At 31.8% G+C, this 12562-nt stretch overlaps 1 protein-coding gene across 1 annotated transcript; it reads left to right on the top strand.

Annotated features, from left to right (window-relative positions):
- The first annotated feature begins 10449 nt into the window (after nt 1-10449).
- On the top strand, nt 10450-12131 carry LOC113740289 (thioredoxin-like 1-2, chloroplastic). Its single transcript, XM_027267859.2, has 4 exons — nt 10450-10929; nt 11053-11235; nt 11396-11560; nt 11646-12131. The coding sequence occupies exons 1-4, from the start codon at nt 10714-10716 to the stop codon at nt 11907-11909; spliced, it is 828 nt and encodes a 275-aa protein (XP_027123660.2). The 5' UTR covers nt 10450-10713; the 3' UTR covers nt 11910-12131.
- Nucleotides 12132-12562: the final 431 nt, after the last annotated feature.

The following is a 12562-nucleotide window of genomic DNA, read 5'->3' on the forward strand; positions in this document are numbered from 1 at the left end:
TTTCTAACGTGTGCTTAATGGTCACTCGTTAACACACCTAAATTTCTCAAATTTACACTCCTCAAATGGGTAGAGTTTGCACCACATCACACTCCTCAAATTAAAGTTTGCAGCTCAGGGCTTAGGGTTTAGTTACTTTTTTATAGGGGGAAAAACTTAATAATTTAATAATCTGCAAACGTACGTTTTAAAGATTCCATTGCATTGGTTTTATCAAACAAAAGATTTGTCAAGTTTCAAAACAATACTATGGGAAAAAATGCTTCAAAACCATTGGCAACGCCTCTGAAAACCTTATCCTCAATCAATCCAAAATCCAATATATTCTATCCAAACCTTAATGAACAAGTTGGAGGTTTAATGGGCATGTGCATAATAACAAAATCTTACCAAGATAATCATCTCTCTCTTTTTTGGGAAATTTTAGAGGTCAAAGATCTAATATTACTAAGTGCACCCAACTAAGAAGTAATTAATCTTTTCCAACTAAGTTTAATAATGATCTAATATTTCTGTCTTAAGGTGGTAAGCTTAATTTTTACTATACAACACAATTATCTCTGTAAATCTCAACATTTAGTTTTTCCCTTTTTTTGGCATTAAATTGCTTTTTTGATTAGCTATTTCAAGTTGATTTCATGGTATTGCACCGTAATGGATTAGTTGTGTAATTTCTAATACCCTGATTTCTATTGTAGTTATCATGCAAGTAATTACTCATTCATTTTGCGTTTGCCAAAACGAACTACCTATATGTGCTTTTGGTGTATGTATTTTTACATCTCCGTTAGGTCAGGACCCTCGAATTCAAATACCAAGTCATAGACTCATTGGCTTTATGTAATTTAAAATTTTCAATTTTCTTAGGTAAAGTTTACGCAAATCAAAGGGTGGATGATAATATTTAAAATTTATAGTAAACTAGGCCCTTATCTTTTATGTGCCAATCTTATATCTTAAGGTACAGAATAGAAAAAACTACATATAAAAACTCACGAACAAGTCCCCATATACCTTGTAAAGTACACTAGTTTGTGAACTTCTATAATTTCATATAGAAAACTACAAATGTCCATTTAATGTGATCCTGGCTAAGATGTAGTCAGCTGTGAATTTTTAATTAGAAGTGAAGCTACTAATAGAAGCTTGTTCTTTGTTGCTCACCACCAAGGCTTGGGAGTGGGAGACACAAGGGTTTATACTTGCCACTTAATTATAGCTGTCGTTCTCAAATGACTTTCTTCGACGGAATTTTCTGTCGATTTGGCTCCCCTTTTCTCTTAACTAAAATAAAGTAGATTATACAAATATTATCATTGCGACAAAAAAAAAAAAAAAAAACCATTGAATCAGATTCTTCTTGGATTAGATTCTATTCATCATCATCAAAGTGTTGCTCACTTATAGCCGTTGCTTTGGCTCCACCCTTTTTCTTTTTGGATGCAGGTGCCAATAGTCTTTGCCCTTTGAAAATAGTGCCTCCACTTTGTCATCTACTGCTAGCTTGCAAATTACTAATCCGAGCAACTAACTCTTTCTCAGGACCACAACACAAGTTTGGAATATCTCTTCTTCATCATCTTTGCTAAAATCTTAGTCACTGTCATGGAAGCTATCACCTTCAGATGAATCTGAATGTACAGCTTCATCATCAACTTCATTAATTATGGTCATTTTTCTTCATGTAATTCCGCCTCTGATTTTCCCTTCTTCTTCTTCACATGTTCTATGATTTTCTCCACTTGAACAGGGATTTCTTCAAGGTCAGCTAGTTCAACATATTCAAAGGTTATGCTGACAAATGATACGACATATGATTAAACAGACAAATTAAAATTAAGATTAGAAAAGAAACAAATTTCACCATCTCCAGGTCTGTTCATGCCCTACGAGATATTAATATTTACATAAAAATCAGTCGACCCACCAAATCCTTCCATTATTTAACCATTCAACACACTTATTAATACCATCATCAAATAGCTAAAAGATAACACAAAGCGGGTCTCAACGAAGCAAGCTTGACATTTGGGATGAGTCCACCTGATCATTGCCATTCTTGTCCTCGTCAACAGCGATTCCAATCTATCCATCAGATTAGTATGAATTTTGACCACCATTAAAATGTTCTACAAAACCCTACAGATGCTAAGACCATTTCCTCAAAATGTTTTAAGTTTAATTGTGTGTTGTGTTAGTTCCAATCTATTAATTGAAAGATTGTGCGGGGGGGGGGGGGGGGGGATGGGCTCCATCCCACATCGAAAGATTGTGGGGTAGTTACTCTGGGTTTAAGGTCCTCAGCCGCACCTCCTGTCACCAATTGGCTGGATGGTGTTGGTTTGTGAGTCCCCCTTAGGTTGGGTTTTGGCCCCAATTTGGTGATGAACTCTTGAGTGTTTCTAACCTAATTGTGTGTGTGTATTTCTTTCTGTCGATAGAAAAAAAATCTATTAACTGAAAAATATGACCCAACAAGACAAAACTACCCCTGATTGGGGGCGCAAGAGATGTAAAATTTGGTGGCGTGGCCGCAGAAGTCCTACACTGAAAAATAAAAAATAGTTCAAGGACAAAATTGATTGATTTAAAAAATTCATAAAGGACTAAATTGATTTTAGTGTCAATGTTCAGGGACCAATTTGGTGAATTTTTCTTAAATTTTTAATGGCTATTTCCCTGTAGCTAAAGAAAATGCATGCTAAAAAAGTATAAAAACCCGTGATGAGTATTAAATTTTTCTTACTTTATTTGTTTTTCTGTTTTTCTCATGACAACTTTATAGTATATCTTTTGATGGAAATATGATGAGCAACAGAGTTTTAGAAGCACCAAAAATAATAATAATCTGTTTGAATTACATTTTTCATCAAAAAATTTAATCAAAAAATTTAACTTTTTTCGTAAATAAATTTTTTAATTATCTTTTGGACTTCTAAAGAGGAAGCATGAATGAACTCAAGTTTTTCTACAATTCTTGACATTTTTTTTTGTACTTTTATATAAATGCATATCAATATTTTATCATCCCAATGAAAATTATGTTCTTTATGCACCAATTATTTCATTCCAAATATATAATGTAGTAATTATTTCTTTCCAGAATATGCATGATAGAGTTTTGATGTGAACCTTGTCCATATCTATGTAATTCCAACACAAAACACAGTCAGCTACGCGTTGAAACAACACAGGCAAACTGCCATTTGTCCAATGTTCCAATAAAGAACATAATAATCACGTCTAAATTATGGAATCTCAGACACTAAAAGTTTTGCAAGAAACGTAATTGTACAATAAGGTTGTTTAATGTCTCTGCCGACAAAGTAAGCCTAACTCGACCGTCCACCACCACCACCTCTTAATACCAAACAATATGTATTTTTCTCGTTTTTCATCTATCCCCTCTATATGTATTTTTGTTGTAGCAATTGGCAAACAGACAAAACCAACTGATATAAAAGACAAAGTGTAGAACCTAAAAAAGTCCACAAATCTACAGGAAATAAATTTTATAGAAATCATGTATACGAAGAGGCAATTTACACACGTACGAATATATGTGTAAGAGAAGAGGTATAATATCGGTAATGATATATTAATCACACACCATAATAATACGGTTATCAAATTCACTATTCTTAACTAATCACCAATAAGACTCCTTATTTATAAACTAGATGACTGAGTAAACAAGTCTGATGATTATAAGAAATTCTCAATAGAATACTAATCCTTAAATAATAAAATTACCATAACTTGATTTCAATAGAATTATTAAAACCTTAATTTGACTAAAACATTGGTAAATAGTAATATGAAAATTTCTATTTTTGATCTTTGATTTAATATAACAACACAAACCAACACTATATTTGGGACTTTTCTTTTTGACAATTTTGCATCTCATGGAACCTAACACCTTACTTTTTAGCACTTTATTTTTATTTTTCCTCCTCAAAGTTTAAAACCACACCTTGCTTGGTCCCCTAGTATTCTTCTTCAAGAGAAATTGAACATCACCAGTCACCAATATTCATTGCCAAAAAATAAATAAATAAAAAAGATGCAGGTCTAACAAGATAATGCCTGTAAATAGTTGTTTCCTTTACCTGTGTGGTACCCATTTACAAATTTAGGTTTTAAAGGGAAAAAAAAAATTGTGGGACTGATCGGTTCAACCTGTCTGAGACAGTTACATAGCTTAAAGATTAAGTTAATAAATTAGTTAATGTGGATAAATTCGAAAGGGTACATCAAGTAATTTCTTTGTATTCAATAATTATAATAGACTTAAAAATTTGAAAGAGCAAAAGGGGAGGATAATCGTTTAGAACACAAGTGACAGAGTCAGTTGTCGATAAAGATTCATATGCACCTCCCACAGTAATTATAATTAAGATCCCATGTTGTCTACGTATTTGGTCCTTTTTATGGAAATTGGGAAAGATGGTGAGTTCAGATAGCAAATTCCAAAATCAAGAATAGTTTATATATGAAGAAAATAATTTTTTGCCTTTTATTAAACCTGAATTCACATGAAAATTTCATGAAAGGGTGTAAATCTATATACCACAATGCAACTTCTTGTATCCAAAAAAGAAAATTGCAACATGATGAATGTACAAGCATCACTTTAGATTCCTCAAATTAAAGTTTTCATCTATCTCCCTTTTATTTTATTTTATTTTATTTTATTGATTATTATAATCTGCAAACGTACGTTTTAAAGATTCCATTGCATTGGTTTTATCAAATAAAAGTTCTGTCAAAAAAAATTTTTTTTGAAGGAAAATTCTCTCAAGTTTCAAAACAAAACTATGGGACAAAAGTGCTTCAAAACCATTGGCAACGTCTCTGAAAACCTTATCCTCAATCAATGCAGAATCCAATATATTCACTCCAAACCTTAGTAAACAAGTTGATGTGGGATAGTTGGTGACTGCATGGACTGACTTCTGAACAGAGGAATGAGGAAGTCTGATTCATTAAAACCTAATGTTGCTTCATTGCTTACGTGCTCTTAGCTGTCCAGATAATGGCTTCCATCACCATATATAATGTCTCTTACTCTCTTACCTCAAATAGTCCCAATCAAAGCTCTTAAAAAAGAAGGGACAAAATATTAAGGCCTCCAATTGGGAGGTTTAATGGGCATGTGCATAATAACCAAAAAAAAAAAAAAAAGAAGATAATTATCTTTTTTTTTTTGAGAAATTTAAGCGGTCAAATAAAAGATAATATCACTAAGTGCACCCATAAAATTTTAAATATCTTGTAGGAAAATAGAAATAAGTCAAAATAAAGTTTTGGGGATACTTTTGCCTAGCCAAGTTTTTCCCCTTTTTGATTCTCTAGAAATAATTAATTTTTCCCAACTAAGTTTAGTATTGATTCTGTTATAAGGTGGCCAGCTTAATTTTGACCATACAATCTCAACTTTTAATTTTTCTCTTTTCGGCATTAAATTGCTTTTCGTGAATATCTATTTCAAGTTGTTTTCATGGTATTGTGCCTTAATGGATTGGTTGTGTAATTTCTAATATCCTGATTTCTATTGTAGTTATCAATCAAGTAATTGCTCAATCATTTCTTGTTTGCCAAAACGAAATATCTATATGTGCTTTTCGTGTATGTATTTTTAACATTTCCTCTAGGTCAAGACCCTTGAATTCACAATATCAAGTCACAGACTCATTGGTCTTATGTTATTATATTAGACTGATTCCCTGCCTTTAAATTGTTTTGATGAAATCTGCAATATATAAAGAATTTTTCTATTGTGTGGCTAAGAAGTGTGTTAGGAACTTAATTATCTGCATACCTCCCCTGAGTTTTTGACGATTATAAGAGCTCCCCTTAAGTTTTAAAAATTGCACCTACCTCCCCATTTTCATTATATAAGTAACATTCTAGACCCAAAAGGCTAGACTTTTTCTCAAAAATCTTTTAATACCCTTGGGTTATAGTTTACAACTAAAATAAAAAAGGAAAAAAATCATTCACTGTCTGTATTTCATTCATCTTACGCGTTATCGTTACAGTCTACCTATTAACATCCAAATTACTACTAAGTAGACACTCACTTTTGTTCTAAAGTTTCTCTTTTATCTAAAGATTTCTAGTGCAGATCATTGAATCAATTAAAAATGCCGCATTAGATACTCAAAACCTTACTTACAATCTTATATCAACTTCAAAATTTGCTTAATATACAGCAATATTCATCAACATTCCTAAATTTGAATTCTATGGCTACCGCTTTTCTAATATAAAACGGTCTAAATTATCACTACTAATACCGACATCTAATATACTCTATCAACACAGAGTTTAAAATCAATTAAATTCTCCCTATAGGAATAACATCACTAATAGCTGAAAATCAAAAATAGAAACACGATGTCGTTATAAGTATATCAAGAACATTTTTTCATAACAACCATAATAGTACGATTTTTATTTAGTCCATCTTCCACTTCCTTTCTTAATTTTTTATTTTTTATCACGATCACTATCTTTATTTCCATCTAGTTTGATAATGAAATCATCACTTAACTTGTCGTTTAACAATTTCAATTTGCAAATAACTATCAAACATTGAAAATAAAAATGGTGAACAAAGAAGCTGTTTCATAGTAATGAAAAATGGGGAACAAATACGCTATTTTAATAGTAATGAAAAAGATATAATTGGAAATAGATACCAAGATAGGTAAGTACTAGTGATTGGTGTGGATGGTAGTTTTGTTGGTGATGACATTACACATTTAGTCGATAGGAATAAATAAATGAGTTTAGAAGGAAAGAAATTGTAGGAGGAAGAAAATAGAGAGTTAATGGGCGAAAACTCTAGTTTAAGTTATTGGTTGATAACAGACGAAATAGTTTTACTTTTTTATAGAATTTTTCAATGAGTTTGACAATTAGTGAAGGGTAATTTTGTCTTTTTATCATGCCAACAATATCGGTCATAATTATATAAACCTCAGTGGAGCCAAGTGAAATTATCAAAAAAACTAAGGGAGAGGTTTTTAATATTATCCCTTTTTCATTAGAAGTGACAGCTACTAAGAGAAGCTTGTCCTTTGTGTTCATTAATTCGTTTTTGGCCGCATGAATCACGGGATACTGCAATTTTTGTCTGCATTTTAAATTTTTAATGGTCATTTCCGTGGAACTGAAGTAAATGTATGCTAGAAAGTATGAAAGCCCGTGATGAGTATTAAATCTTTCTCACTTTATTTGTTTTCGTGTTTTTCTCATGACAACACGTTTATAGTATATCTTTGGATGGAAATATGATGAGCAAAATTTTAGAAGCACCAAAAAAAAAAGAAAATAATCTTTTGAATTATATTTTTTCACTAAAAAAATTTTTTAATCACATTTTTGTCTCATATATTTTAAATCATTATAATATACTTTTCTATAAAAATAACAATCTAAACGGATTCTAAAATTTAAAGAACTAAAGGATTTGTTTGGATAAGGTATTATTTGAAATATTATTTGGAATAATTACTGTAGCACTTTTTGTGATGTGATGTATGTGAGATAAAAAAGTGATTGGGAATATAAAAAGATGGATTGAAAAATGTGTTTACGATGCAAGCGAAATATTATTTGGGATAAGTTTTGTATCCAGAAACTCCAACTTTTGTCATTCTCATGATTCTTCCAACCAATTGGACACCATGGTTGGATATTGCCTCGATCTTCGTAGCTGGCCTAGACCAGAGTATTTTCTATGCTTATCTTTCTTTTCCCATAATTTATTATGTGGGAGTTGTAAGGATTGGCCGGTTTTAATACAATCAAAATCGGACCAACAGCCAGACCAGTTCATGTGGATGACAAAAACAACAATAAATTTGGGATCTTTTGTTGTGGACAAATTTTGGCCACTCAAGCAACCAAAAACCTGTTTAAAAAATGTACTCATTCAAAGGAAAGTTCAACACCACTCATGATCTAATTGTTAGAATTCAATTTCAATTTTTTTTTGTTTTTTTTTTTGTTTTTTGGACTTCTAAAGTAGATGCTAGAAGAAACTCTGTTTTTATCTACAATTCTTGACATTTTTTTTTTGTACTTTTATATAAATGCAGATAAATGTTTTATCATCCCAATGAAAATTATGTTCTTTATGCTGTAATTATTTCATTCCAAATATATAATTTCTTTCCAAAATATGTAGATAAGAACCTTATCCATATCTATAATTCCGACAAAGAACACAGTCAGCTACGCGGTGAAACAACGCTGGCTAACTACCAAACTGACACACGGATAATACAGAGATAATCATGTGACGGCCCCCAAATCTAAAATACCTAATGTCCGAAGGAATTGTGTTCGATGGTAAATTCGAGAGATGATTTTAAGTAAAAACTCTCGAATTCAAAATTTTTTTTTCTATTTATAAGGGAAAAAAAAGTCAATACCAAACATACTGTTCAAAGTTCCCACCACAAATCCTGTAAAAGATCCTTAATCCACTCCGTGTCCATTAAACAATGGGAGTGTTTGGATACCTCAATTATTTCAAATAATATTTTGCTTGCATCACAAATATATTTCTCAACCTATCTTTTTATATTTCCAACCGCTTTTTTATCTCATATACATCACATCACAAAAAGTGCTACAGTAATTATTCCAAATAATACCCTATTGAAGATTAGATTTTTTTTTTTTTTTACAAGTTGATAATATCACTTTCTTATTTGTTAAGGGGACTTTCTTTATACAAAAAAATCTCTATTATTCATTGGAATTATAAGCATCCCTTTTATGAAATTGTAATTTAAATGAAAATAACGGTATTTTTACGTTTCACATCGGTGTAAAAGTGAAAAGGAGTGAGTGACATTCACATTAGTAATTCCATTCAATGAATTATCATTTTTTTTTCCAAGAAAAAAATTTTTTGGTAAGAAAAAATCCAAAAAAATTTGGACAGGTTCGACTTCAATCACCATTCAATGAATTATCTTTCAATTCATCTTGAAATAGCTAATCACTATTTAGTTTTCAATTTATGCAAAATTGTATATTTTTAATAAAACAAAAGAAAAGCATTCAGTTTCTGTTTATTGTTGAGGATATTAAAGGTCGCAAATTGTGATACCACATAATAATATGTTTTCAATAAGACAAAACTACATGGAATATGAAAATTGCGGATATCTAAAGCATTCGTTAAGAAGAGTTTGAGGTGTTAGTACTTTTTTTTCAGAAAAGTGTCATTAATTTTAAATTATGTCCAATACAAAAGTAGTACGATAATTATGAAAGTGTGTATTCACATAATAAATCATATATAATTCAAGGTGTATTAACAAATATCCATCGGACACTAAAAAAAAATCCAACAATAAAAGCAAAGGGTAAACCAATTTCATTGAACCTTCCGTAGTTGTTATTCAACTACGGAAGCATGAAAATTTTGGGAAGGAATACAAACCATGTCTTGAATTCAAGCTACCGAACAAGTAAAGTTCAATTAAGTGGGCTCTGATTTCAAAGCAATATGTGAAGACTCGTAAAATTTCTTTGGGATTTTCTGAGGTAGATCCAAGAAGAAGGAACTCAAGTTTATCTAGAATTTTTTTTTGGCATTTTCGTACTAGCTTTTAAAAATGCATATCGGCCTGATGAATCTAAATGTTCTTGATGCACTTGTCATCTTCTTTTCCAAATACATACATTCAGATTTGAATCTTATCGAAAGCTCCAAAGAACACAGTCAGATGTGAGTCATATGGTCTATTGGCCGACTTTCATTTATCCAAACTGCCAAGAAAGAACACAACCACCGTATTAGCTGACCGATAATATAGGTAGCCATGCACATAGTATTCAAAAGTTCCGAAAAATCCTATCCAAACAAAAAAATTTTTAGGAAAATTTTAATAGCCCTTATCTATTTGTTAATGGTTCTCTCTTTAACTTTTGACCATACTACTAAACATATCCCTATTTTGAATTGAATTTACAAAAACCCCTTTTTTTTATGATGTTTTAATAAAAATAAAGAGAGAGATATTTTTGTCCTTTCACATGAATAAAAAAAAAGACAGGAATTTTTTGGATAGGTTTTTTTTTTTTTTTGCTCGTATCATGAATTTATTTTTAACTATGGTTTTATTATAGAACTCGCTCGTTATAGTATTATTTAAAAATATTTTTTAAATAAATTTTTTAATCTAAACACAATTAACATTTTCCTAGATTTAACGAGATTCATAAATGTGCTTTCAAAATTTTCTAAATAACATTATCCAAACCAAACATAATTAATTTTTTTTGGATAAAGTTAAAATGGTAGACTCGTTAATTCCTATCCGTATCAATGACCCCACAATCCCTCCACTTTTCCCCTTTCTATTATTTTAGTAGTTTCTTACCCCCCTTCGGCATTTGTTGCTTGTCCCATCTTCCTCCATTAAGCCTCGTCGTATCTCTTTATAGTCTCAACCATCAAAAATAAATAAATTGTCGAGCAGAGAATTTTTTTTTCCGTTGTGTTTCTTTCTGGGTATAAAGCTGCAAGTTTTGGATTGAGCAATAGAGAAGGTGTCTTTCTTGGATTTTCGCTTCCATTTGATAGAAATTTTGGTTTTTGATCCAAAAAGAGAAGTGGGTTTTTCTGGGTTTTCAATCTTTTGAGGTTATAAGCTTGGAAATTTTGGTTTGGAGGCATCAGAAATGGCTTGTTGTTTGAAGACTGGTTTCTATGTTTCTGGTTCAAGTGATACCTTTCTTGGCTGTAGAGCCAAAGGGTCTTTAGGGGTTTCTCCGTCTGTTGGGGCTCTCCAATTATCAAATTCAAGATCAAAGGATTTCATGGGGAAACAATTGGATTATTCAGTCCAAAATTCAACCTATTGGGATGTCAAAGCTCCAACTACTTTTTCTGTTAAGGTATGAATGATGTTCCTGGCCCTTTTTGTTTTTTGTTTTTTTTTTTTTTTTTACCTTGAATATTTATTTATGTGTGGCTTCAAAGTTGCAAACTTTACTCAAGTTTTTGATGAATATTTTTAGGCACGAGCATCAATTTCTGTTAGCAGAGCTTTGAGATGGTGGGAGAAGACTCTTAAGCCGAACATGATTGAGATCCATTCTGCACAAGAACTTGTGGATTCATTGTTAAATGCTGGAGATAGATTGGTTATAGTTGACTTTTATTCCCCTGGTTGTGGAGGTTGCAAGGCTTTGCATCCCAAGGTATTATTGCAAAATGTGTTCTCTATATATATTGGTGGATTATTATGAAGATTGATTCTCTATTTTGGATGGTTTTATTACCAATTGTGGATTTAATTGGCAACTACTTTTTTTGGTTTGGTGCTTTTAGTTACCCCTTTTTTATTTTCTCTGTTGTTAGATCTGTCAACTGGCTGAATCAAACCCCAGTGCAATTTTTCTCAAAGTCAATTATGAAGAACTCAAGCCCATGTGCTATAGCTTGCATATTCATGTCCTACCATTCTTCAGATTCTATAGAGGTGCAGAGGGCAGGCTATGCAGCTTCAGTTGTACTAATGCAACGGTAAGGAAATCAATCCATTAATGCTTCATTGGTCTAAGAATTGTAGTTTTTGCTTCTGAGGCTTATTTATTCTTCTGTTATGCAGATCAAGAAATTTAAGGACGCTTTAGCAAAATATGGGACTGAAGGTTGTAGTCTTGGTCCAGCAAGAGGGCTAGAAGAATCGGAGCTATTGGCTTTAGCCTCAAGTGGACAAATATCAAGAAATGTGCCACTAGGATATGCAACTGAGAAGAAGGATAAGCAAGTGCAGGATGTGGTGTTGAATGGTTTTGATCTGTCCAGTTCTGTGGTTAAAGATGAAAATAAGAGGGGAGTCAATGGAGGCTCTGCTGTTGTGATGGCCTAATCTAGAGATTAGTTAGTAGTCCTAGTTAGGAGAATTCTTATGGGAGTAAAAATATAGCTCCCTCCTTTAAGAAATTCTTCTTCTGAAGAATGTGCATAATTATTGAGAGTTATCCAGAAGCAGGGCTCTTGGTTTTTTGGATAAGCCCTGCATATTTGGTTAATCTGTTGTCAGATGGAAAAAATTTGTGTTATAAAGACAGCTATATCTTTCAAGGATTTATCCTTATCTTGTGTGATGTGGAATCTGCTGTAATGACAGTACTTTTTGAGTACATGACTTATCTTTCTCATAAATGATGAATAATTTTGCCTTAGATGTCCTGTATAATGACATGCCACCAAAGCAGGCATGACCCTTGGAGAAAAGAAATAGAATTTAACCCCCTTTTGGACCAACGACTCCCTGATAAAATCTTATCCTCTGTGAGATTCTCCAGATTTTGAATGTACTTGATGAACAACACAAATAATTACTTATGTTGCCAACCGGCCTTCCACAAACTTTTGACATCCAACTATTTGCATGGTTTTATTTTATTTTTTTTCAGTAACGATAACAGTTATATAATTTATTCTATTTTAATTTATAGGAAAGGGGAGTTTAAAGAGGCTTGTGTATTAGAAACTAGTATGTACGTTGATCTGACTAGA

Source organism: Coffea arabica, chromosome 4c (assembly GCF_036785885.1).
Source record: "Coffea arabica cultivar ET-39 chromosome 4c, Coffea Arabica ET-39 HiFi, whole genome shotgun sequence".
NCBI classification, from domain to species: Eukaryota; Viridiplantae; Streptophyta; class Magnoliopsida; order Gentianales; family Rubiaceae; genus Coffea; species Coffea arabica.